The sequence below is a fragment of the Mustela nigripes genome, chromosome 7, assembly GCF_022355385.1.
Source record: "Mustela nigripes isolate SB6536 chromosome 7, MUSNIG.SB6536, whole genome shotgun sequence".
Lineage (NCBI taxonomy): Eukaryota > Metazoa > Chordata > Mammalia > Carnivora > Mustelidae > Mustela > Mustela nigripes.
The window spans coordinates 70,995,791-71,022,901 of NC_081563.1; the positions used below are offsets into that span (position 1 = coordinate 70,995,791).

The 27,111-nt window shown below is 36.0% G+C and overlaps 1 protein-coding gene across 16 annotated transcripts in view; it reads left to right on the forward strand.

Moving 5' to 3' along the window:
- Positions 1–27,111, forward strand: part of NRXN1 (neurexin 1) — a 1,159,797-nt gene that overhangs the window by 522,077 nt on the left and 610,609 nt on the right. For 9 of the 16 annotated variants that reach the window (XM_059406088.1, XM_059406087.1, XM_059406089.1 and 6 more), the window contains 3 exons: positions 3,341–3,724; positions 10,660–10,863; positions 13,394–13,420. In XM_059406088.1, coding sequence (XP_059262071.1) covers positions 3,341–3,724; positions 10,660–10,863; positions 13,394–13,420 — 615 coding nt within the window. The remainder of the gene's footprint in view (positions 1–3,340; positions 3,725–10,659; positions 10,864–13,393; positions 13,421–27,111) is intronic. The other 7 variants (XM_059406092.1, XM_059406096.1, XM_059406105.1 and 4 more) reach the window with 1 other exon arrangement.

Sequence of the window (27,111 nt, forward strand, 5' to 3'; positions counted from 1 at the left end):
CATGAGAAGGGAGAAGGTCAGAGGGAGAGGCTGTCTCTCCACTGACCAGGGAGCTCCATGGGGGACTTGATCCTGGAACTGCAGGATAAGGACCTAAGCCAAAGGCAGTCGCTCAACCAACTGAGCCACCCAGGTGCCCTGCAAAAATATCTGATATATGCATATGCTCAACGTACCTCTTTACCTTGAATCCAGGGCTAAATTAAAGTTCTAATTCTTCTTAGATTGTATTAGAGTTGAGGTTAGGATTGTATTGCTTTTGATATCTCTCTAATCTTGCACTGCTTCTTCCCATGAGAACTCTAAAATTATCTCTCAAAGGGACAAAGAGGAGCAATGGGAAAAATATCTTACCCTTTAATGAGGTTATTATGACAATAACCTCTCTGTCTGTGGTTTTTGAACTATGGGTTACAGCCTGTTAATCAGTCCTGAAATCAATTTGGTGGGTCATGTCCAGCATCTGTATTAATAAAATTACATAAGAAAATAATATCAGAGTGCCTCAGCAGTAATAGAGCCAAATATTTTTCTTTAAACTTTTGCTTAACCTAAGTGTGTGTGGGTGTACGTGTGTGTGCACTAGACGGTATAAAACCTGTGGATTAACTTAGGTGTTGTGATCAGAAAACTCTAGTCTAACCACAAAGTTATCGTGACTATCTCGCTCTCGCCACAACAAACACATTCATAAAAGCATATTGGAATTTTCTTACAAGGCTCTGTTTAAAGTAGGCTCCAACACACCATAAATAAAAATGAGAATACCCAGTCACTCTGTCCTCACTGTCAGACTGTTGATGGGTGACTGTGAAAGTCCTGGCCCCAGGGAGGACACCGTGACTTTGGAAACTACTTAGTGTACTGAGCTGAGCAAACTCTGTGGGGGAGAGGAGAGCACCAGTGTGATCCCCCACTGAATTCCTCATCTCAGGAACCCTCCAAGCACCTCTTAGCGTGGACTTCCAGTACCACATGTTCACCAAGTGTTTTGTTTTATTTTGTTCTGTTTCTTCCTGAGCTGAATCAGGCTTTTTCCATAAGTAAGAAGGCACATGGGAAAATTACACATTTTTTAAAAACAAATGCCCGCTCTTGTAAAACTTTGTCATTGTTCACTTCCTCTGTGTCTCCTAACAGTTGCCTCTCAGTATCATATATTCATTTCTAAGAAGCCATTTTTAACTAATTAGAAAACAGGGTGTGGCACTTCTCACACTTTTGTCTTAAAAACAGAAATCACTGCGTTCATTCCATACTTTTGCTTACAATGTATATAATAAATATTATATTATATAGATATAATATATAATATATAGATACAATGTATGTGTGTCTCCACCTTTCCTTTTGCCATTAATCCTCTTTCTCACCATTTTCTAACTTCCATTAGCTGCTGCAGAGGACAGGGATCATCTTTTAACTCACTTCTTAAAGCATTTTGGACAGTTAAAAATGCTTGTAATGAAATTCTATTAGGAAGAGAAAATGACATCATTCTATCTCAAAATCGTATATTTCATTTCCCCCAAATTATATTTTTTCATGTTTTTTTTCTAAGTAGGATTTTACAGTGCCTGTATGTTCCTAAATGAGTTTTCTTCCAGACATTTGCACGAATGTGACCTGTAAAAGTGAATACATTGTCCTTTTGCCTTCTTGCTACGTCCCTACAAAATCCCTGTTATGTTCCCCTCTTCGGAAGGCCAAAATAGCAATGCCTTTAAGTGTTTCTCTCCTGAGAGCTTTTTCTATTTCTTTCTGTGGAAGTCTAGAGAGACAAATCTCCCCTTAGTGACTTGGCTGCCTGTGCAGTCTCTGTCAGTGGTGTTCGTGGCTTGCTCTCACGCAAGAACAGATCCCATTACACTGCACATCTTGAAAAGTACCCCTTCTGCTGGGCTTCAGAATGCTCCTGGGGACAGTGCAGAGGCCAGTGGCCCTGCATCCTTAGTTAGTTGCACGTTTGACATTCATTACAGGCTGTATTTTCATTTGGGGATGGACTTTAGGTATTCTGTGAAACTGCTAAAATGCATCTTCTACCTATCCTCTATTCACAGTAGACTCTCCCCTTCTTGTCGCTACCTTTGTACCCCAACTTCTGTCTCCTGGCCTGTCTATCTGTATATCTGCCCCCTAAATCCCTGAGGCCCTCTCTCAGCAGACATTTCTAAATCTACTTTCTTTCTTAATATTCTACCTATTCTGCTTTATGGTCTAGACCTGAAAAATAAATCTGAGACAATCTGATAACATATAGTGAGATGTCATTCTTAGGTATATTATTTTCATTTTTATAATATCCTTCTGGAGACAACATTGGTGGAATTTTGAATAATCTGGTGGTACACGATAGAAGTTTTAATCAAAAACTGCCTTCAGTCTTTCATTTTTTTTTTTCATTTAATGGATCCCACAAATATTTTTTCTGTGATTCTCAATTAATCCCATTTGAATGTCTACCTTTTCATCCTCTGCTTAAAACCAGGGTTCCTGCATATTTGTAAACTAATAGAATTATTCTCCTCTTACATTTGGAGTGAGTTGGGAAAGGCTTGCAATTTAGATGACTAACTAGTTTGGATTAAAAATTTTTAAAAAAGTAAACAGCCAGTTTGACTTGGTTCTTATGATGAATCATGATACACAACACTTATGCAGTGCTTATTATAAACCAGATGCTTTATTAATACCATTTTTTTTTAACACTTAGAGAAACCCTGAGAGGTATGTCATATTACTAAACCCATGTTATGGATGAATAGACCAAGACCATAGAGCTTATCAATAGATTGATACACGTAAGAGTGGTGAAGTCAAGTTTTGACATAGATAATCTGTCAAACTATTGTTTTCATTAAAAGCAATCGAGTCAGTTAAAGGTGGGTGCATGCAATCTTTTTTTTTTTTTTTTTTTTTTTTAGTTTGCAGATGTACACCAGCTTTGAAAATGAGCACTCACCAACTGTGAATCTGACTTTAGTCCAAAGGGTAGTGTATCATGTCAGCTTCTTCTTTCTTTTTCTTTCTTTTCTGACTGACCTGTTGGAGAGTGATATAGAATGGTGATTTCTCTTTCCTTCCATCCTTTTTTTTTTTTTAAGTCTTCCTTTTTCTTTTCTTTATTTACCTGTTGAAGACTGACAGACTCTCAGTTGGCCATCCACTTTGGTTTTGACTCCCCTGGGAAGGATAAGGCACCTGTGGAACAGAAAGAAGAATCAGAGCTGTCTGCCCTCAAGGAGCATCCCCTCAGGCAGACAAAAGGGAGAAATGGTGATTCTCTGAGCATGTTGTACTCCGTAAAGACCTGTGTGTTCTCTTGTCTCTGCAACAGGTACCATTTCTGTCAACACACTGCGCACGCCCTACACGGCGCCTGGCGAGAGTGAGATTCTGGACCTGGATGATGAGCTGTACCTGGGGGGCTTGCCGGAGAACAAGGCTGGCCTCGTCTTCCCCACCGAGGTGTGGACTGCTCTGCTCAACTACGGCTACGTGGGCTGCATTAGAGATTTGTTCATTGACGGCCAGAGCAAAGATATCCGGCAAATGGCTGAAATTCAAAGTACTGCTGGAGTGAAGCCCTCCTGTTCAAGGGAAACAGCAAAACCGTGCCTTAGCAACCCTTGTAAAAACAACGGCATGTGCAGGGATGGGTGGAACAGATATGTCTGTGATTGTTCCGGAACAGGCTACCTTGGCAGGTCCTGCGAGAGAGGTAGGATTCCAAAAACCAAGCAGCTGACTCCCCTGAGACGAAAAAGTGTATTAAATGTTGACCTCAGACCTTAAACTGACCGTTGGAGCATAATGCATGCTCTGAGAGGTAAACACCTACAGGCCAAGCTGCCTACTAATGAGTCGTACTGGATTTTCAGAGGGCCTGATCCTGGGAATACACAGAGTTTGAAGTGGTATTGCAGGAAGAAATATGTTAGTCTTTCAGATCCTCCGGAGCATGGGCTAAAGAGGAGTAACTGAGAGCAATGACAGTCTCTTTTGCCCAGTTTTAATTTCAGGACCCTAGAAAGTAAAGAAGCTATGAATTAGAGATATTTATGGAATCCAGCACTAATATCCATGGCCAGAAAAAGAGCATGTGAGGCCACTTCCCTAACACTGTGCAGTGAGACTAAAGTTAGTCTGCTCACTTCCCCTTGGTCTACTTCTCTGGGTTTGAAATTTAGAAAGTAAGGTGACTTTCAATCATCTAATTTACACTGGCAATTTCAGAAATGCACCCTTATTTCAAAGACACTTACCTTTGCTTAGGACCTGAGTGATCACAGAAGATTTACCTCTGCTGTATTTACCTCTGTGGTATTAAGGCTCAGTGTGTCTGCGGGGCTTCGGAGCAGCTCCCTTCCTTTCTTCTCTAGTAGAAAGCACAGCTACATTTTTTTTTCTTTTCTTTTCCTCTCCCATTCGAAGGAGAAGAATAAGGATAAAAGGAAGAATGAAGAGCAAAGACAAACCACTGTTTGTCTGTAGACTAAAGGGGGAACAGCAGAGGGACAAAGTCCTCTCATCGACCTAAGAGTATCAGATAAATGCTTTAGTCACTATACCCACTGCCACTCATTTCCAACAATGGAACAAAAAAATCAATATGGAAAACTATTGATGAGTTGTTCCATTGTCCTCTCATGCTTCAAATAACTCTGCATTAGACAGTTAGCCTGAAAGCTCCTGTTGTGTATTGTATAAACTATGTACATTTAGTTTCCTTTCCCCCTTTCCATCCTGAAATCATTTAATTTGTTTAAGCTCACACTTCCTAGAGAACAGAAACAGTGATTTTCTAGAATCCAAAGTTGAGATGTGACTTTGGTTCTCTGTCTTAATGAAGAGATTCAGTTTATCAGTTCTATTATTAACATTAATGAATCTGAAAATAGTAATAAATAATCTAATAAACTAATTTAATGAATTCAATTTAAATTACCAACCAAAATACTGTTACTGTTCTGCACTCTACAGTTAGATAGGTCAATAGATGGGTAAGTATATTAATCACCTAGATTCGTTCATTCTCCTAGTACTGAATTGCAATTCCTACCCATGGTCATTAGAGGTTAGCTATTTCTTTGTAGTTTCAAGTGTAAGGTGTATATTCTCTGTGAATTCCCTCTTCTCATTTCCTTCTCTAATTTCAGTTTATTTGTTTCATTGTATGGTCTTCAGAAACTGGCAAAAGGGGCCAACAGTAACCACCAAAAAAGCAACAAAGTTTGTAAGACATATTACAACTTAGACATAATGGGAGATTCGCAGGCCTGCATGATTTAAGCTGTTGTTTTCTTCTTAATCACCCAGAGAGCTGCCAGTTACACGATGCTTCCTGCTTAAGTGAAGCTAGAAAAGGCTATCACCGTAACTGTCACGCAGATTCCAAAAGCCTTCAGTTAAATATGTGTGGTGTACCACCCTGTGGCAAGATCCTGCTACTACATATGGCAGAAATTAAAAATAGAAATTGTCAAGCTTCCTGAGCCAGAATGAGGGAAAGGGAATATTTTTATTTCGCAATAATTAGAAGGAGGGGTGGCAAGCATATGTAGATTTGCAAATGAGAATTTAATAGCAACCTTCATCACTGGGATCCGGCATACATTTTTATCTGACAGGTGGCTAGAAATTTCTGCAGATTTCTTTGTCTCCATGTTGGTTGTGTGTTGAGGAAAAAATGGTCATTTTTGTGCGATTTTTGTTTCCAGACCACCCAGCGTATTGTTAGAAGTCTTTGTTTTTAAGAATTAATTTTCTTGCTCACATTATGGTATTTCCTGAGAACAGTGGTGATGTGGGATGCTTGTCATGCTCAATACCACAGAATTTGGCTTCTGTCCAGTTCCCAGCTATGCCCTAGTTCAGTCAACATAGGATCGTGCCCAACCCTTGGGGTTTCCAGTTCAAAAGAAAGAGCTTTGACTGTGGTCCTTCTCCAGATATACTCTGATCACAATAGGGTGTTAATCACCTAAGAGTTGATGGACAACTCCTGAAATTGAAAAAATAAATAAATAAAATAAAGGTACTAGTGGTCTCCATCTTACTATTACTGAGCAATAATTGATAATTTATAAAGATTATTATTCATAGTAAATAAAAAGTGTGTTCAAGTCCTTAGATAATGCAGCCTGAGGAATAATATTGCAGTCACATTACTATAGAAAATTTTTATTCTGCATTAAGTAAGCAAAGGAATTTATAAGAAAGAGTATATGCTGACCTAGGCAATTAAGGAAAATAGTATTTTTTATGTGCATCGATCTCATAAGGATGAGTAATATAGAAATAATGTGCAATTGAATATAAATTAAATTCAGCATTTTTCCTCCTACTTTATTTTTAATAAAGCTGAGAATTTGTGGAGACTTGGCTGTGTAGAAATTATTCTTGGTTATGTGTATATGTTGTAATCAGAGGTCTGCTTTATACTTGTTTGTTAAAACTCTAACAGATGGAGAGACAGATGTCAGAGCAATATAATTTGGCTCCCTGTCTGATTTTCATCGTTGTGCACAATATGTGACTGCCTTTCGGCAAAACTGAGCACAGGTGTACACTTTAGACGGCAAGAAGGAATAATACAGAAAAGCAAATTTATCAAACTTAACGACAAAGGGGAAGGAGATACAGGAGACGAAGCTGAAACTTTTTTCTCCCCCTCTGGGAAGTATTGTATTGGAATTAGCCTTCTAAAGTACTCTTTTGTGTTCTAAGGGGTAGGATAATTTTACTAATGTGAAAGGATGCTGTCAAATAGCATAACCTTCAAATGTCAGAGTGTTTACCATTTATTTGGCAACTCTAGACTCCAACTTGTGCATTTTCCATTTCTTGTCTAATTAAACATTAACTCTAATTATGAGGAATCATTTAGGTGCTCATTTGTCGTTTATCAACAAGTTATTTTCACATTGAGAATTATTTAAAATGTACTCAAGTTTTATTACTTTACTATATTATTTCATTCCTGCAGTTTTTTTGGAGAATGTTATAGGCTAATGATTCTGATTGTTTTCCAACTTTGGATTGTATTTCATACTATGTTTATGATCCATTGTCAGTCATCTCTATTTCTGGAAGGATGTTCCCCCTCCTTAGTTTTTAATAAAATTAAGCTGCATTTTATAGAAGATTATAAAATCATTTTAAAATGTGATTATTGAATAATAGACAATAGGTTTATAGATTAAATAAATAAAGGAAAATTAACAACATTTCAGTTCTTTTATCAATATGATGCTGAGGAACTGAGTAATAGATAATGACTTTTAAATGTTTATTCAGGTGTTTGTTGCTCTATAGATATGGACAATGATTGGCTCTAGTTTAGGCAAAGAAATAGTAAAGAACAAATCTCCCTTGATATTATACAAGAAACACTTTTTTTTTCCTAGAGATCACCATAGCTTTACAATCATGTTTTAATTTTTTAATTAATTAATTAATTTGTGAGAGAGAGAGGAAGCGCATGGACGCAGGGTGTGGGAGGAGCAGAGAAGGAGAGGCAGAGAAAGAGAATCTCAGGCAGACTCCCTGCTGATGGTGAAGCCTGATGTGGAGCTCGATCTAACCCCTGAGATCATGACCAGGACCGAAATCAAGAGTCAGACATTTAACTGACTGAGCTACCCACGTGCCCCTTAATTATGTTTTGAGTAAACTACTGCAGCTTTTCTGTTAGGAAACTTATCTAATAATAAAAATATGTGGTATAATGTAGAACCATACTATTTTAAAAGGATAATATTTTATTTTCTCAAAGTCAGGTCAGTGCCTAGCCACAGGACTGGTATTTTGATAAATAGATGCTAGCCTGTCATTTAGTGGCACAGTGTGTCATTCAAAGTAGACTTCAGCAAATATTATGTCCACATACTTTACCAAAATTAGATTCCACTTAACAATAGGCAGAGTAAATACTTAACTTCTTCTTTTTTTTTTTTTTTTAAGATTTTATTTATTTGACAGACAGAGATCTCAAGTAGGGGAAGAGGCAGTCAGAGAGAGAGAGAGGAGGAGGAAGCAGGCTCCCCACTAAGCAGAGACCCTGATGCTGGACTCCATCCAGGATCCTGGGATCATGACCTGAGCCAAAGGCAGAGGCTTAACCCACTGAGCCACCCAGACGCCCCAATACTTAACTCCTTTAGTGAGCATTTATGTAAGCTTGATATCCAAATGAAAATAAGCTCTTTCATATATCTTCAGTATCAAATGCAATCCTTAATTCAGTTAAGTACGTACTGAAGCTCTTCTATGTGCCTGGCCCTCTTCTATGTGCCTGAAGGTTATGCTATTTGACAGGTACTCAGCTACTGCTAGAACAATGTATAGGAGAGCCTAACCCTGCCCTCACAACATTTACATTCTAAAGGGTGAAACAGATAACTATATAGAAACATATAAGAAATGGTAACTGTGAAGAAGAAATGAGTAAGTAGATATGGAATAATTAGAGGAAGGATCAGTGGGGTGCTTTAAGCAGAACTCTTGAAGTCACATTTGACCAGAGACCTGAATGCCAACGGAACCAGCCATGTAGAGGTTTAGGGTTAAGCCTTTTAAAACAGACAGGTCCACAAGTGCAGGTACTTGAATGAGGGATGAAATCAGTGTGGCTGGAGTTTACTGAACAAGTGGTGGAGATGCTCAAGGTTGAGGCCATGGAGAAAGGCTGGGGCCAGATCACGGAGAACCTTGTGGGTAGAAAAGCGGTACGGCTTTTATTCTAACTTCAGTGGAAAACTATTGGTGGGAGGTGGGGAGACATAATTTAAGCAGTGTAGGGATATAATCTGCTTTATTTCTTTAAAAGTTTAGCATGGCTGCTGTAGACAGGAAGAAAGAGTAGAAATGGGAAAACCGCTGAGGGAGCTCTGATAGTGGTCTAGGTGCGAGATTGGAGCAGAGGAAGAGATACTTGGGTGATAAGGATAAGAAGCAATAAATTCAGGAAATGGCTTGGAATTAGAGCCTACAAGACTTATAGACTTGCACATAGATTGGGCATTGCAGAGAGTTTAAGAGAAAAATCAGAAAAGCTAAGTTCTGAACAATGGGATTATGCCATTTACTAAGCTAGAGAACATTGGTGAAGGAGCATGTGGAGTTGGTTCATGACGGGGGGGTTGACTATAGTATTTAAGTTGGAAATCTTAAGTGAGTGATGGATGAAAGAACTCGGGAGAGAAGTCAGGCTATTAATAAATATTAGGGGGAGTTGACCAAGATCCCTTAAGTCAAGAGGCAGGTGGAAGAGAAGAGCACCAAGAAGGTATACCTAGAAGGAACCTTCCTTTCTTTATCTGTTCTGGATATGCATTCAGTCCCATGATGACAACGACTAATGATTAAATATTTGACTCTCCTGACTTTTTGACAGACAAACTTGCAAAACCGCAACTCCAGAATAAGTCCCAATAATAAGCAACTGTATCATTAAAGCTAATCATGCCATGTAAATGGGCAAGATAATGAGAATTTCCAAGTTTCCTTTAATTCCAGCTGGTTTTTCTTTTGTTAAGCGGTATTCTGTGTTGTCAGAACCAATGAGAAAGCAGAATTACTCATACTTGTTTTGCAACGTTCCACCACCATATGGTGTTTAACATTAAAGTGTTCTATTTCTTAAAGCATGCAGTTTGTGATCAACAGTTTCTGGTGTCCTCTTCTTTATGTGTTTAATACAGTATTAAGCGACTTCTCTCTTTTTAAAGCAGACCACTTTGATTTAGTAGCACAAACTAAAACATGCAAACTCTGCAGACCCAGTCATGTTTATTCAGTATTACCAAAATACATAGTTATTGGCTTTTTGGTGATAGCATCACATTTTCAGAACACCAGAGTAGTGCTGACAGAAGATGATTTCAGCTACCCCTTCCCTGTAAATAAAGCTTAAAATGAGGTCTGTTTGTGTCTTTGTAAAACTTAGTTATCTCATTAAACAAAGTGACTCAGAAGAAGCGCCATGTGTTGTTTGGAGCTACTTCTTTTCTCTCTTTGAACATCACCTTTGGTAAAATGTTGACCTTATTCTAACATTTAAGTCATTTCTTTTACTTTTTTTGATCCTATGAAGGCAGATACTATGAAAGAAGATAATGACGGAAACTTCTCCTAGAATCATGGACTTTTAGGGTGGCTACAGCCTTAGAGATCCTCTGCTAGCACCTCCTCATTTTGTTGAGGAAAGGCAGATTTGGGGGAGCTAGTGGCCTAGCCATGTATAAACATGCATTAAGTAATTGCTTACTTAGTCTGTGCCTCAGCCCAGGCTCATACTGTGACTAAGACAGAAGAATGTGATCTCTGCCTTTGAGAAGGGAGACACACACACACGAACACCGATAAACCAGCATGATGAATGCCATAGCTAGAAAGGGCTACGCGATCAAAAAGGGAAGTAGTGCCATCTCTGTGCCTGTGGTTTAGCAGACTTCACAGAAGTCCTCATTATGGTGACTTCTCGTCCCAGCTTTAAAAAAAAAAAAAAAAAAATGCTCATTTCTGAAGAAGATGAGCTGCGTTTGCAGTGTTGTGTTCTATCTAGAAGCCATTAATAGGTCTCACTGTCCTTTTTCACAGAATAAATTAGTACCAAACTGACCAAGAACTTTGATATTCACTTCCCATCTGCAGAGGCAACGGTTCTGAGCTACGATGGGAGTATGTTTATGAAAATCCAGCTCCCAGTGGTGATGCACACAGAGGCCGAGGACGTGTCCTTACGGTTCCGATCCCAGCGCGCCTATGGCATTCTCATGGCAACCACCTCCAGAGACTCGGCAGACACCCTCCGCCTGGAGCTGGATGCAGGGCGTGTGAAACTGACGGTCAACCTAGGTAACAACTCCCCTTCCCCCATAAAACTAATACTTTTCACTTTTTGTTCAGTTTTGCCTGCAAACATTTATCGAGTAGCCTGTTTTGCCATGGAAAGTTAAAACACTTAATGGTCTCATTTTCATCATTTAAATTAATTTAGGTTTTGGGGGCATCTTTTTGATTGTTTCATTTTGTTGAACATAATTTACCATTTTGTGATTTCTACCACTGAGGATTCTTAAAAGGGAAGCCGTATGTACCAATGAGGTCAATTGAAAGTATAAATTGTTAGGCTTGAAGAGGCCTCAAATAATTTCCATTGTTGTATTTACTAGTATTCTGATTTGCTATAGAGGACACCCTTTCAGATGAATAAAAACCCATCTGCTTTTATTTAGATAAGATCTGCACAAAATGTCAAATTTCTGCTCTGTGATGTAGACAACAGTTACTTTTACTGTACTCTCTGGGCTTCTCCTTTGACTAGTCACCTTTGTGGTACACCATCTTTTCTGTTTGGAAATACTGTGTGGTGATATTTTGCTATCAAACAGCAATCCACAACCCTTCAATGCCCAAAGACTGCGGCCCGTAGCAAACAGCCATGAGAACACTAAAACACAGGCTCTTCTACAGAGAAATAATGCTTTCCTGCTTCATTGTAGCATTAGGAGAGAGTCACTACAGTAAAACCTCAAAAAGCTATATGAAATATGGGAGAAGGTTAGGCCGAATTAAGAAAGAGTTGGAATTGCAGACTTAAAAAAATATGCAGTTTTGTTTTCGATTACGTTCCAAAACACAAATTGATAGCTAGGAAGGCTTCTTAAGGAAAGGTCTTACTAGGCTGATTTTAATGGGTGGATAAGAATTATCAGTAATTAGGATGTCATTTCATGGAAGTTGTGCCATCAATGTACAGTGAAGTACTGGGATTCAGTTTTCTTCCTGAAGTTCATCTTTTACAACTTGTTTAATTTTTCTCAGGCAATTTTTGTTTGTCAAGAATTATAAATATTCTGCCCAATAAGTTTCGTTACTATCAGTAGCTCCAAGAGGAGAACAAATTAATGAGGTTTTACTGTATTTCCTGGAAGTGCTCAACACACACAAAAATAAATTAATGGAGAAAGAAAAATAAAATTTGAAACATAGTTTGACACAAAGAGTAGCGAAATGTGATGAGGTGAGGCATTTGTGGAAACTCTACCTATAGTTTCAAATTGTGCTGGGCAGAATGGTAGCTCATAAAGAATAAAATTATTTCAGTGGTAGCTTATTGCATACAATTACATTCAATTAATATTAGCTAAATAAAGTTAAATAATAAGGGTGTTTTTTTAAACATCGCTGAAGAATGCAGGGCAGTCATTTACTGTTCTGTTAGAGTTCCCTCTAGTGACAATGATAGGTTACTACAACAAGTCAAAGGAAATTGCCTAATCGCAGTAAAGGGGCTGCTAGCCAAAGTGGAAACACTCATGGGAATTTTCCAACAGCAAAGCATTCTGTGGAAAGAGTTGTGTAGGTGCTGGTCCTTGGCTGTTTGCAACCACTTTTCTGATGCGGTTGACGACACATGACAAACTCAGCTATATGGAAACAGAATCTAGGTTTATATTTTTCATGTTCCCCAAAGGCATTAAATACTACAACAAAAACCAACAAATATGTATCTATACATAAAATAAACATAAAACATCCCACACAGTCCTTTAAAGACAGCCCTTATAATCACAGTCTGTGTTATTCAGATCAGACATTCTGTTCTTAGATCATCCGTGTTTATAGAAAAAGCAAGTGTAAGAAAAGGAAGTTCAATACCCATGACACGTAGCACATAGAGATAACATTGTTAGCTCCTAAAAGAGGCATAGGCTCCTGTACTCTGAAGAATGACATTACCCCTTAGCTACTGCTGGCTACTAGAAGAAAACACAGTTGTTTCTTTCTTCCTCCAATTAATACAAGGCGTGGAATCCGGCCAGTATCTGGCTGCTAACTTCTTTTCCTAAGCCAATGATAATAACAAAAATAAAATACATTAGGGTAAAGTTAGAAGATCTTCAACTTGCTCTCCATTTGATCACCACAATTCTCAAGAGTTCTATTGGCCTTTGTGGGATATTAGACTCTGAAGGTCCAAGATGTCTGAGCCTAGCTGGGCTTGCACTGTACCCCATTGTGACGGAGCTGAATTAATTATGCTGAAAACAATGATATGTTCTTTCACAGATGGGGAGAAAGTCGCAGCCAGTCTAAGCCAAGCATCTTTGACAGTTAACAACGCTTTCTTTCACTTAGATTTGTCACCATGTAGCTTTGTTTGAATTGGCCATTTTTTTAAAAAAAAACCTATTGTTGTTTCCAATGTGAAGTTTTATAACAATGAATCTGGGTTCTAGAAGTATGTAAAGAATACATGATATGGAGTGGCCATATTTGCATGTGTCTGTCCCCGGAAGGGTGGACTGTGATTTTATTGGATGTCTGCAGCTATTACCTTGAAGGATAAATTTTCATTTTTCATCTATTCTTCCCCATCTAGATTGTATCAGGATTAACTGTAATTCCAGTAAGTGCCTATTCAAAATTTTTAAAATGTTATTCCTCCATTATGATGTAAGCTAGTCCAGAAAAAAATGAAAGCAAGACAAAGACGTTTATCAAACTCATGAATTCACTTTGGAAGTGTGCCAGTCCATCATCTGGGTTGTAAAAATTCATTTTGAATTCTGTCCAGCTGGAGACTTTCCTCCTGTAGTTCCTATATCTAAAAGAGGTGACAAATATTTTAGAGCAGAAGATGCACACACCTCTCTAGACCTTTGAATAAGGCAAGTAGCATTTGTGTTTTGCCTGATCTCGGACTCTGATAGCTCTCTTCTTCACCAGATTAGGAAAAAATAGCATGGGTAGTATTTCCTTCACTTTCTTTTTTTAATCTCTTGACTCAAAATATAGAAAAAATTTTTGAATTCCTTTTGAGAGCTACTATTAAATTCTTCTAAATTCAGCCAAAATTCTACTTAGAAAAATGTATTTTTCAATGTTATATGTATATATATAAAGAAAATTACTTATCTAAGAGTTTTTTTTCTTGTTCATTAAGAGTATTTACATGATGAATTTTTACATCCTCATCACATATCTGCAAAAATAATCAAAACCCTTCAAATCTGTGATATGCATGCCAAATGATGAATCAGAAAAGATGCATGGACTGAGTTTTATTTGACTATGGACTAGAGAACCTGAAAGGATATAAGGACTGTGATTTTATTTTGAGTCGTAGCATTACCTTAAGAATAAATTCATTTTATTTCTTTACGTAAATGTTTAGGTTTTTTTCCTTTCCAGTTTTGCTGACCACATCAAGGAATTTCCTCCAATGATACCAAAGTTGTTAGCTATGTAAATAAAAATGGTTCTAACAAGATTCTAATCTCTCATTGTTCTAGTCAATGAGAACAAACATTTTCTATATCCTTGGAAAATGCTGAATGTGAGTTGATCAAGTCTACTCCCGAAACCATTGGCTGTGTTGGCAAATAGCAATGTCATCCTCTGAGGAACAAAATGGTGGTCCTCAACATACAAAACAAGAAGCTTTACTAATGAAATGCATACTACTTTGAACACATGTGTCTTATAACTCAGATTTGTCTTCAGATATTTTAGTATTCATTTTAAAGTAACATAAATATGAATCTTTCCAATCATAGCAATAAAAAAGTAACTGAATCATGATTTATGAAAAATTAAATTGATACACTATCATACAGGGCATAAAACATTATCTCAAACGGAACAGTTCCTGAAGTAATCTCTCGAAACTCTCACACAGGTAGGACTTTTCAAATTTACATCATCTCCTTTCAGACGCCATCCTACACTTCCTGAGAAGGAGCACAGTTTGTGAGTCTCACACCACGGTCCAGTTTGCTTTCAGCTCTGGGGCACTCATGCGGGCAAAACGGCAACCAAGAAGTAGTTTCCCAAAGCTAGATTTGTGCCTTAATGCAGTTATAGATATTCTTGATACATCCTGAGTCTGAGAAAATAATGGGAGGAAAATACTCCTTTCTAGACTCCCATTGTATGTACTCTTATTTATTTCTATTAAGCATATAATAAAGTATGAATGTTTAAATTTACTAAGTGTAACTATATAAACTCTAGTATTTGGAATTCTAGTATGGGAGTTAACCAAATCAAGTGTGATGCTGTGTTTTCTAGCTATATAAGTGACTCTTTTAGAAATAGATACTTGTAGTCTTATTACCCTTGTTAGACACTTCTCTTCAGTTGGCTTATATTATGAGATTCTAATATTAAGCACAGTCTTTTTTCCTCTGGATATTCCACAGAATAATACCTTTGAGGACAAAGGTTTTTTGCTGGTTAGTGAAATTTTTCCCTTTTTTAAGGAGTATGTGTTACATGTAAAGTACTTGAATTAAATGAGTGACTGTGAGCTCTCAGTGCACACCTCGGACAGGACTGCAAATGCCTTAACTTGACAGCAGTCACTGGAAAAGAACATTCGATGAGCAGGTAACACTTTCATTTTCTTTTCCCTTTGTTTTATTTGGGGAATAGTGGGCAGATGTGGCGAGAACCCCAAATTCCATCAAGAAATCATGTTTTTCCTCAAAGGTTGGAGAGGGAGGAATTTACATATCAAATAATGCAAATCTAATTCACAGTGATTAAATAAGCAGAGATTTCCACCTGGAGTGCATTTCCTACCCCGTAAAAATATGAATTGAAATATCTGTATCTCAGTATAACTTGTAGTTTGAGTGGCTGGTTTATTACATTTATCCCCTGTAAACTTTAAGTTTGTCTGAAACCAAAATGAATGTACATTTATTAAATCACAGCCATCTACTATCTATCATCGTCTCTAAAAATTATATCATACCTAAGATACAACTGTATTATGAAATTAATATGACATCCTTAAGGAAATTTCCACAGCAAATATACAAACTGTAATGTAAAAGATTATCTTAGGTTGGGAATTAATATTAACTCTAAATTATTAAGGTTGGATGGAAACATTTTTAACCTTCTCTATACTTACTCAGAATTGCTCTGCTGTTTCCTTTGGTGCTCCATCCTTCATCCCCGCTTCATACCTTACCCCCAGGGTAGAGCAGATGTTACTTGATAAGGAAAAGTTAATATATATGGTACCAGACTTTCCAATCATTGCCCTTGAAGAATAAGTAGTAGGTGAAGAGGAAAGACGATCTAGCTGCATGTATTCAGACGTGTGGGACCATCAGAGATGGCAGGTGTGTTCCTTTTTCAGCCATTTCTGTTTGAGTAGTTTATATGCACCACTAGTCTTTGGTCGACAGGCTGGGGCAGAATCTTTTGTTTGGCTTTCTTGGAGAAAGGGCAGATTTGAATTCCAGAGAGCATCTCTGGCAGATTCTTGTGGCTACCATTTTTCCTCTTTGTAGGAAAAGCTGTCAAGAATCTTTAAGTGGAAAGAGAGCTTGCTTTCATTTAAAAATCAAAAGCTTATTTTCATGTGTGGAAAGGGTACTTTTTAAAAAAGAACCATCTCTATGAATAGTGGTCATCTCAATGCCAAAATGTATGCTTTGATCTTTCAGATTACAAATGGAATGTCTTGGCACACAGTCCCAGACCAATCCCAGCTCTCTTACATCCTTTAGCTTATATCATTGCTAAAATATGTTTGTTCATCTGCACCTTGGAATTAAATTAAGGTCAGTTTGTGCAGATTCATGACCTGGAAGGTGAGCATGGAAGTTTGTTATCTTCCACACTCCATTCTCTTCTATCCACGATAGAAATAAAGGAATAGTCAGATTTCTTGCACCTTCTCAATCAACTGCAATATTGAGAACATGCCATCATGAAATAATTGTGTATGGAAGTTGCTTAAAGAGCCACCATCTTTTAATGCATATCATTTCTTCTCTGAATAGTATTTCAAAAAAGTAGATGAGAAAGGACTCTAAAGTCATATTCTTCTACCACAAAGAGAAAAAATATTCAAATTAATAAAAAAAGACAATTTATAGACTACTTTGCAAAAAATAATTATTGTAGAAATTACTAACCAATCATTAATGAGTTATTGAGAAAATCCTAATCAGATTGAATAGTACTTTTCTGACTGACACATGAATTATTTGCATGAAAAGTCGTGTTTGACAGTCTCTTCCCTAGGTTCATATTAATGGACTTAATATATCTTTTATTAAAAACTGTAAAGATTGCAAAGGAAATTTTCTAATCCTCATGAAATTATCCCAAATTCATTATTAGTTGGATCTGTACTGGCCGTCATTCTTACTGTGTATTCCCTTTGTCTGCCAAAGTACATAGTCTAGTATCTTGGTTAACTCTGAGGTAGACTTACCAAGACAGTCTCAATCTTTAATTTGGTGTCCAGGAGTTCCCTACAGGACTTCCAAATTCATTAGTTTATGTATTTCTCTGCAATTTTTTTTTTTTTTTAGAAAACTTAGATTTGTAGTGATATATTGCTTCTTTAAATGATCCCAAATTTTATTCTCTCTCTTAAAAAATGTTAGTGCTATAATCCTTAATGGTTGAAATACAATGAACATTTGAAAACAAGATGTGTTCCGATCAACTATAGATGAGTCCTGATTGTCCTGTAAGTAACTAAATATGTAATGGACGCAGGGAGACATTTGTGCTTATGTTTTTGTTAGTATTTCTTTCCTTGCTTTCTTTTATTTATTGTTTTATTGGTTTGCTTGTTTTTGTCTTTTCAAATCAATGACATAATTACAGAATATCCTTCTTGCTCACAGGAAGGCTTGGGGCAACCTCTGTATCCACATAAAAATTGATTTTAATATAAACTCACAATCTCTGTTGTTTGTTTTGCGTCTTGGCATTGTTTTGGTTTCTTTATGCCTTGTATATATGTCTCTTCTCCTGCCCACCTGATCTTTCTTCCTACCAAGATGTACTCTTCCTCTCCATTTTCAATATCGTTTCCTCCTGTTCGGTTTCCTCTTGTTTTCTTAAAAGAATAAAAATTCTCTGGGTTGACAAAATATTTTAAGAGGCAGACCCTACAACGACCTTTGGCTTCTCACAGAAAGCGGTTTGATTAGTACAATGACAACAAAATTGCAGATCACGCTCAAGTCGACAAGATGTCAGGGGTTGAAGTTCAGCTCTTTTCATTTGCAGTTCAGTGTCTAAAGTATCAGAGAGAAAGAGAATGTGAGGCCAACTACTTAACCTCACTTTGCACTTGGGCAGAGTGAAGAAACACTCCGCATAGTATGTTATTGGAAAATGTACTGTGATGGATGTCTGGAGTGGATAATAAGATCTTTGTGTTATCATTTTATTACCAGCATGAAAAGATCAACTGGATATTAGTTATCACCCATTTTTTTTATGTAGTAAAAATGGAAAGCAATAAAAGAATGCAAAGTGTCAAACAGTGGCACTTAAGCCATATTAGATTGCTTTGATCAGGCTGCTGTTTGGCATGATCCTTAAAAAGACAAGAGGAAATTTCTGGGGGCTGGCTCTTGTTAACATGAAGCAAACATTCAGTTCAGAGCAGCTGCCCGGTACCTACAGAGCAGACAGCTGCAAAAGGGAATCTTCTAGCGCTGGCCTGATTTGTAGAGTTGTGTCAGCTTCTCATGACTGCTGCTCTTCATCAGCCTAGGACGGGAGCTGCTCAAGCAATAAAGGAAGATGACTATATAAATGCAGAACATAGAAGTTTTGTTTGTTCTTTTAGTTAATGTCATTTTTTTTTTAAGCTTAAAGTAAATTTAAGGGAAGAAGAATAAAAAACTATTTACATATGATTACTTTTAGCAAAAATCTAAGGGAAATATAATATTGAGACCATAGATTTCTGATTTAAAAAAAAAACAAATAGCTAAAATAAAGGGAATTAGCACATGACAGTGAGTCTAAATTTAGACTTAAATATCAAAATTAGAATGAAATTTAAGGAATGCTCCTTTGGATTATCCACATGTTAAATTTATGAGAATTATACAGAAGAGTACAGTTTTCCCCTATACATGTAAATGGCTACATAGATTGGGTAAACTTAGTGGGAGGGCCTGAGAAGTTGAAGACATGGGTCCATTTTCATGAACAACTAATCTGTTCATTGCTTATATACAAATACTAAACGGTGCAGTGTTTTAAAAGACCGCTCTTTTTAAAATTTTTATTAACATATAATGTATTATTTGCCCCAGGGGTACAGGTGTGTGCATCAGCAGGCTTACACATTTCACAGCACTCACCATAGCACATACCCTGCCCAGTGTCCATAACCCAGCCACGCTCTCCCCTACCCCAGCAACCCTCCGTTTGTTTGGTGAGATTGAGAGTCTCTTATGGTTTGTAATAGACTGCTCTTTTGTGCAGGTTAAGAATTCCTCTTGGAATCAGGCTCAATTAATAATTGATTGATTGAAGGATTAAAGCATTTTCTTATTGCTGTTGTAAAAGGCTCTGCTCAAAGTGATGTGAAATTCCAGATTAGGGTGGACTGAAGCCATCAAATTCTCTTTCATTGTTGAAACTTGGCGTTATAATAACAACCTAGGTAGACCTTGTCAGGAAGTCCAAGAAAGTTTCAGAAGAATGAGTCTGACTTGATATTCGCTTGGTTTCTGTGAAAAGGAATTTTTTTTTTAATACAACCAAATACTACCAAACATACGAGACCACAGCCTGTTGGTGAGATGTTTTTCTTTGTTGTGTTATTAGAAAGAGCTGGTTTTTAAATATCCACCACTTTTTCCATAGTTTTTTTAATTTATTTTTTCATTTCCATGTGTTTATTTATTTCCTTTGGTAGGGATGGAGCATCTCAATATTTATCATTGATCCATAAAATCAAGGATAGAAATTTGAATTACATATTTCTTTCCATTAATAAGATTTTTTTTTTGCTTTTAGCTTATTTCATTATGAGATGCATGATTCAAATTTCATTGTTTTAAAGAAAACAATAATAAGATAATAATTTTCTGTATTTGGAGCATTGGGTCTTTTACTTATACACCCTGATTCAGGTTTGTAGAAACTTAACTCCTGAAAAATAAAAAAGATTAAAAAGAACTTAGTGACTTCTGTTTAAAACAGTCTGCAATTTTTAGGACAGCCTTAATGTTCAGTGATGATCAAGTGCACCATGCCATGGTACCCATTTTATTAGTATAGAGAAATACAGTTTAGAAAATTCTCTACAAGTTTTAGGGAAATAAAAGGAAATATAAAATAAGATGGAAACAGAAAGACAAACTGTAAGAGACTCTTAACTCTAGGAAACAAACTGAGGGTTGCTGGAAGGGAGGGGAGTGGAAGATGGGGTAACTGGGTGATGGACCTTAAGGATGGCATTTGATGTGATGAGCACTAGGTGTTGTATGCAACTGATGAATCACTTAATTCTACCTCTGAAACTAATAATACAGTAAATATTAATTAAATTGAATTTAAGTTAAAAGAAAACAAAATTTCTACAAGTTTTATATTCCTAATTTTACTGAAAAGAAAGCCACTAACAATTTATACCCTATCAATTGCTTATCGATCAAAGACTATGAAAACAAATATCATGATAATGGATTTCAGTTCCTCAAATGGTCACTTGAAAGGAATTAATGCATCTGTTGCCTGCTGAAATAGATACATAATTTAAAAGATGATGCCGGTGTGGACTTAACTATGGGTCAGATATGATTAATATAAGCATTCCAGCTTAGTTTCCATTTATGGGAGTATACACATTATTAAACACCATGGTTTAAATCATAGAATGTGAAGTTTTTTTTTAAGATCTTGGAGAACTTTGATGATTTTTAAAAGTTTTAGTCTTGAAAAACGGGTGTTTTAAAATTTAATTATTTATATATATTTTACTATCTTACTGAATCTGCAGTGTTCTCTGAGAAAATAGCTACTTGAAGATGTTTGCATAATTTGAAAATTCTTACTGTTTTTTTCAAAAATTGAGACGAATTGCAAAACAAAATGTAAAAGATCTCATAGCCTAAGTTTCAAAGAAATGCTAGGACTAACATTTAGTAAGTTAGTTTCCCTAAAGATTATGTTATACTATATAAACACTCATCAAAACATAAAAGCTGTTATCAGAGCAGGATGATATTATACTCTCCTTAAAGGTTCCATTTATAGGAGAATACACATTATTAAACACTATGGTTTAAATCATAGAATGTGATTTTTTTTTTAAGATCTTGGAGAACTTTGATGATTTTAAAAGTTTTAGTCTTGAAAAACGGGTATTTTAAAATTTAATTATTTATATATATTTTACTATCAGGAATAGCATGTCTTCCACACAAACATCTTTTCTCTAGGGTATCTGATTAAAAATGTTTCCTCTTTACTTATAAGATACTCATGAGGGTTAAATTTCTTCAACATATAACTAGCTAACAAATAGGGCATAAATCGAGTGGGAAAGCCTCTTGAAATTGGGGTGGGGAGAATGAATGGGGTCCTCAAAGAATTTGAAGATTGAAAAGTTCAGTGTGCTCAGAGCTCTTATCCATTTCTTTCACTTGTTACCAATGGGAACAAAGGGCAAGATGGATAAGAAGTGCATTATGAAAACAGCTTCCCCAAAGATAAAGTAAGAAATTCTAGGGGTATTTAAATTACCTTTATTTTATTTGTAGTTCATACTGGATTATTTGCTCATTGTTATTTGTTCTTTGAATATATCACTCATAAAGTTGTGAGACTTCTTTATCCTCCCATCACCCTTCCCAGGGCATCAGTATAAATACAAACTTGAAATACTTAATGCAAAGTACTATTGAGATAAGTTAAATTTCAAAAAGTCAATTGACTTTTTCTATAGATAATTAGTATACTTAAAATTGCTTTGGAAATGTAGGATTTAGAGTAAGAACGATCAATTCTCTTTTAAAGTTTGCATACAAATAATATAGCTAGCCTGTGAATATAGGCACTCAATAAATTGTCAGATACATGGGGAAAAAAATCAACCCATTTGAGAAATCAAGAAATTTTCAGTATAAATAAATGTGTACAACTAAAAAAAATCTAAAGAATTCTGAAATATCTTACATTTCAGTAGGTACAAAAGGACTAGCTAATGCATGTGAAAATTAAAACTCAAATATTATAGAACAAGTATACTATAATAGCATGACTTAAAATTGCCATTACTGATTTTTCATGCATTATGAAGGAGTCCAGGAAAAGAAAATAAAAAATAAATTATTTAATAAGTTATGCAAATTCCCTTAGAATACAAACGTATTCACCTAATATTGTTGAAATAGGTAGACCATAATGGAGGTAGGACCTGATAATGACTTTCTGCCAAAGTAATCTAAAGCAGATCCAGGTCAGTAAACCAGTTGAAGAAAGATAAAATAGAAAACATATATATACAAAAGTAAGTTCTATTCCCATTCATCATCGGTGATCTCAGAGCAGTCAAAGTAAAACTGATTGGAAGCATCTGTGACCAAGATCTTGCAAAACAAACCAGATTGGAATAACCATGAATGAAAAGATACTTTACAGATGTATTGCTGTAAATTATCATTGACAGGAATCCACTATGTGAAAGCCTAACTGACATAATCTCTTCATACAATCATGCAGATGTAACATTACTTCTAGCAGTTGGGAGACCAGCTCCAAGGAACTTGCAAACACTATTTCCTCAGGTTGAGCAAGTTAACTTGACATAAGATTTAATAGCTAGTAACTGTTGCTATAGTTGGACAAGCAACTTTTTAGAACACTTCCAGGATAGGAAGGCAGCCCATTCATTTCAAAAGACTTTGACACAAATGAATAAATAAAATCTTAACAAAACAACAACAACAAAAAAACTCTCCCTTTGGCCCTCCCCCAACCCCAGACTCTCTCTCAAATAAATAAATGAAATCTTAAAAAAAAAAAAAAAAAAGACTTTGACACAAAGACATTTTCAAATAAAGAAGCAATCTCAATATTCTTCTCATCATTAAAGTAAATGGTTGAATGAAGTCATAGCACTCAATAATTAAATCACAGCACTTAGTACTACAAGTTAGCCTGATAAATAAGCTAAAGACAATAAAAGAAAACAATTAACAATATCTTGTTATTGCATTATTAAAATTCACAGTAAAGAAGAATTTTTTAAGTCATCATATCACTGCTTCGGAAAAAACACATTATTATTCTGATTTTTATATGATGGATGGATGAATTATTATGTGTTGCTTACCCACAGCCTTCTTTGATGCAGTAACTGAGGAAAGAAAAAAAGACCAAGACAAATGAGAGAGCCATAGTTCAACATTTCTGAAGACAAAATATTTCTTATCATATTCCTTAGAATGTGTTTTATTAAAAATAAATACTTTTATTAAAAATAAATACTTTCATAATATTAAGGCAAATATTGAAAAATAGGCTTTCAAGCATCATAATGGCTTCCCAGGGAAAAGAAAGGAAGGGGACAAATAAATTGACAAAGCCGGGAACTAAGATTTATTTACTTCTTCTACTATGCTTTTTATTTTTAGAGAAAGTTTGTTTAAGAATACTTCAAAAATAGCTAGGGAGAGCTAAAATTTATAAATTCTATCTTTAAAGATATTCTAGTGCAGTTATATTAACAAGATACGCAAAGTAAAATATAGGAAAAGCCATCTTTGCTTGTATTATGCAAAAATATGCATTTTTCTTGGCCTTCTCATAAATTGAAATTCTGTAACTATTATAATAGAGTATTCAGATAAAGAATGATATATTTAATTAAATAATCTCTGTGTTTTATACTCTAATTCCATGTCTTTTTAGTGGATTATCAAATATTTGTAAATTTCCAAATGCTCAATATCTTTATGCTTTTTTCATTCTTTCATTCAGATAACTTGACATTTTGTAAGTATTGCATAAGCTGTATTAAATAAGTATCACTGTAAATCAATGTGATCCTTTTCTTTTCATGCTATGCCAATGCTGAATACATTTTCCATTTATAATGCTTATTTAAAAGCACATTAACTATTTAGTACTTAATTATGCCTGCAAGCTATCCTATTATGTGATAAGCATTTCTTGGAAATGACCTTTTTTCCTTAAAATAAAGTCACAGTCCAAATTTTTTCTTTCTGTATATTAGTTTATTTTATTATGCTTCTTCCTAAACTTGCTAGTTGAGCTAGATTAGATTTAAAGAGAGTTATTTTAAAACATTCTTTGAACAATATATTTATATAATTTGTGTTCATTTTTACCATGTTGTAAATATAATTATATTCTTAAAAGGTAATTTGTATTTCTTAAAATGTATGTTTTTCACATTGAAAATTATTTACATCAGAGATACTTATCCTGGTCTGTCATAAATGGGTACAATCAATGCCAATGCTATAGAAACTAAATGTTTCTTAGTAGATGATTTAAACCTTGTTGATTCATTTGCTTAGAGCTATGATATTAAGCCAGATGTGGAACAGGAGGTGAGGCAGCTACATAAAGTTTATTTTGTAGATAATAGAATAGGGTTGCTACGAGTTAGGAAAATGGCAAAGAACTCTCTGCAGGGGGTTTCCAGCAGCTCTCCAAGGTCAGATATTTTTGCAGACAATGCCAGTGTTCTCTTATGAATCACTCATTAATTCTTGAATCCCCCAATTCCTAACTCAACTGTTTGCTTTGCATGTGGGAATTATTGACTGCTGGCCTTAGGGCATTTTGCTCTCCTAGGCTCTAAACCATATTAAATTTATTTTCAAGGGAACTGAGCAAAAAAGCTGTCCAAGTAATTAACCAGATACTTGACTCACCCAAGCTCTCCAACTGTATGACTTACCAGATTCTGTGCTGCTAAATATGAAAACAAAGCAATGAAGCTTTCTATTTCCTGATATTTCTTAGTGAATGTAAGCATTAAAGGTTAATGGAGTTATTTTTTCTTTAACTATTTGGCTTAATTCAATATCAAAAGATATTTCCTCTACCACAGACAGACAGACAGACAGACACACACACACACACAATCCAACAAACTCTAAACAAATACACTCATTTGGTAAATAGTGAATGGCAATTATGTTCAAGACTTCGAGCTATAGATGTCTGATATTTTCCTTGAAATTTGAAAGCACCAAAGGGGAGATATAAAAATAGTAATAATCTAATAGTGAAAATAATAATATTATTATAACAGAGTGCTTACTGTGTGCTAGGCATTACTTTAAATTATTCTAATTAATTAAATCTATTTGTGTTATGATGTATCTCCATTACTAACTTATTTTACAGATATAAATACTGAGGCCCAGAGAACTTAAATAGGTTACGCAAGTTCACACAGCTGGTAACATACGGAGCTGGGATAAAAACCAAACCCCTAAGGGGCGCCTGGGTGGCTCAGTGGCTCAGTGGTTTGGGCTGCTGCCTTCGGCTCAGGTCATGATCTCAGGGTCCCAGGATCGAGCCCCGCATCGGGCTCTCTGCTCCGCAGGAAGCCTGCTTCTCTCTCTCTCTCTCTGCCTGCCTCTCTGCCTACTTGTGATCTCTGTCTGTCAAATAAATAAATAAAATCTTAAAAAAAAAAAAATAAAAAAACAAACCCCTAAGTCCAGAACACACTCACCAGACCTGGATATAGAGTTCAAGCACTTTTAAAAAACACAGGGCAGATTTAAGTAACAATCTAGCCAAAACAAATACCATGTAATTAGTTAGCATGTTACTATTTTATTTTTCCAGAGAAATCAGTTTATAAAATGCCTTTCTCCTGTTGTTCATATTCGTTTTTGAAAAACTAACATCTGAAAGCTTAATGTCTGACATTCTATGATTTACTCAATTATTTTTTAATTAAGGCAGGGTATTTTTTAATATTTTTAGTATAAAGAAATGTGTCTATACATATCATCTTGCTTGTACAGAAAAGGCAAGTTGCTCTCTTCATAAAGATATTCCGAATAGCTGTCAAGGGCATATCCTCAACTAAACTGAGAAGACGTTGAGGAGAGATAGTGAAGAGGGAGGAGTTTAGTGGCTTGGCAAGGAGTTCCTCTTCATGACTGTTAGGATAATTATTTGTCTGTCACCAAGCCCAGGGCACCAGACTGATGGGCACCAGACTTGGCCAGTAAGACGGTTCTGAGCCAGCTTCTCTGATACCCCAGAGGCCTTGCCATTAAGTGCAGACCATATGGAGGTGATCCAGCTGTGCCTCTTAAGTGAACAAATGAAGTGTTTTGCTTCCAGCCTTGTTGGCACATTTCTAAAAATAGAGTGAAATGAAACTTTTAAAAATAAATAAGCACATGACTTAATTCTTCTAATCAGGGTTGGCTTCAACAGCATGCAATTTGCGTAGCTACCCATGGCACCTTGCTTAGAAGGATCGTGCTTGAATTCAAGGTCTGCATCACTGTCCGAAAATTCTTCATTCTGAACAGCAGCCCCATATTTTCAATTTGTCCTGGGCTTGCAAGTTATTTTGTTGGACTTTCCCCTAGGAATGTTAGGGAATAGCGGAAGAAGGATTTGGAAGTACAATTTTCATGCATCTGATTTTAATTTATAATTAAATTCCTTAACTGATTCATATGAGAAATAAAAACAAAAGAATTTTGCTCCCAGCCCAATATCTAGGCATGAATAAAGATCACACAGAAACATTTAATGAGAAGTTACTCCTTCTCCCCCTCCCTTTCCACCACCTCCTCCTCCTCTCCTTTTTAAAGCGGAAGTTAGGTTATTTTTTTAACATAATTATTTTAAAACCAAAAAAAGGTAAAATCAAATAGCAGGCTGGAGGTGTCATCATTACGACCTGAGAAACATCCTCCCGTCATTTACAGGTAAGAGGGCTGCTGCTGAGAGCCCTGACTCAGGCATCAAGCACCATGGCTCTAGCTTCTGTTTCTCTTGCTTTTCTCTCTTCCCATTATTGTCATAATGACAAGCCTTATTTCCAGCTTCCCACAGGGTCCTGCCTCCCACCAGCAGTTACCATCCTCAAAGTCAACTGCCAAATAAAACTTGTTAGTATCCAGAAATGTGGATATATGTAGACACCTAATTTTATACACACACACAGATATCATGCATTTTAATAAAGGCTGCTATTCTAAATCTTTAGAACCAAGGAAGGTAACTAAATTTTAGAAGTGTAGGGGTCTTCGGGTACCTGGCTGGCTCATTTGGGAGAGCATATGTCTCTAGATCTTGGGG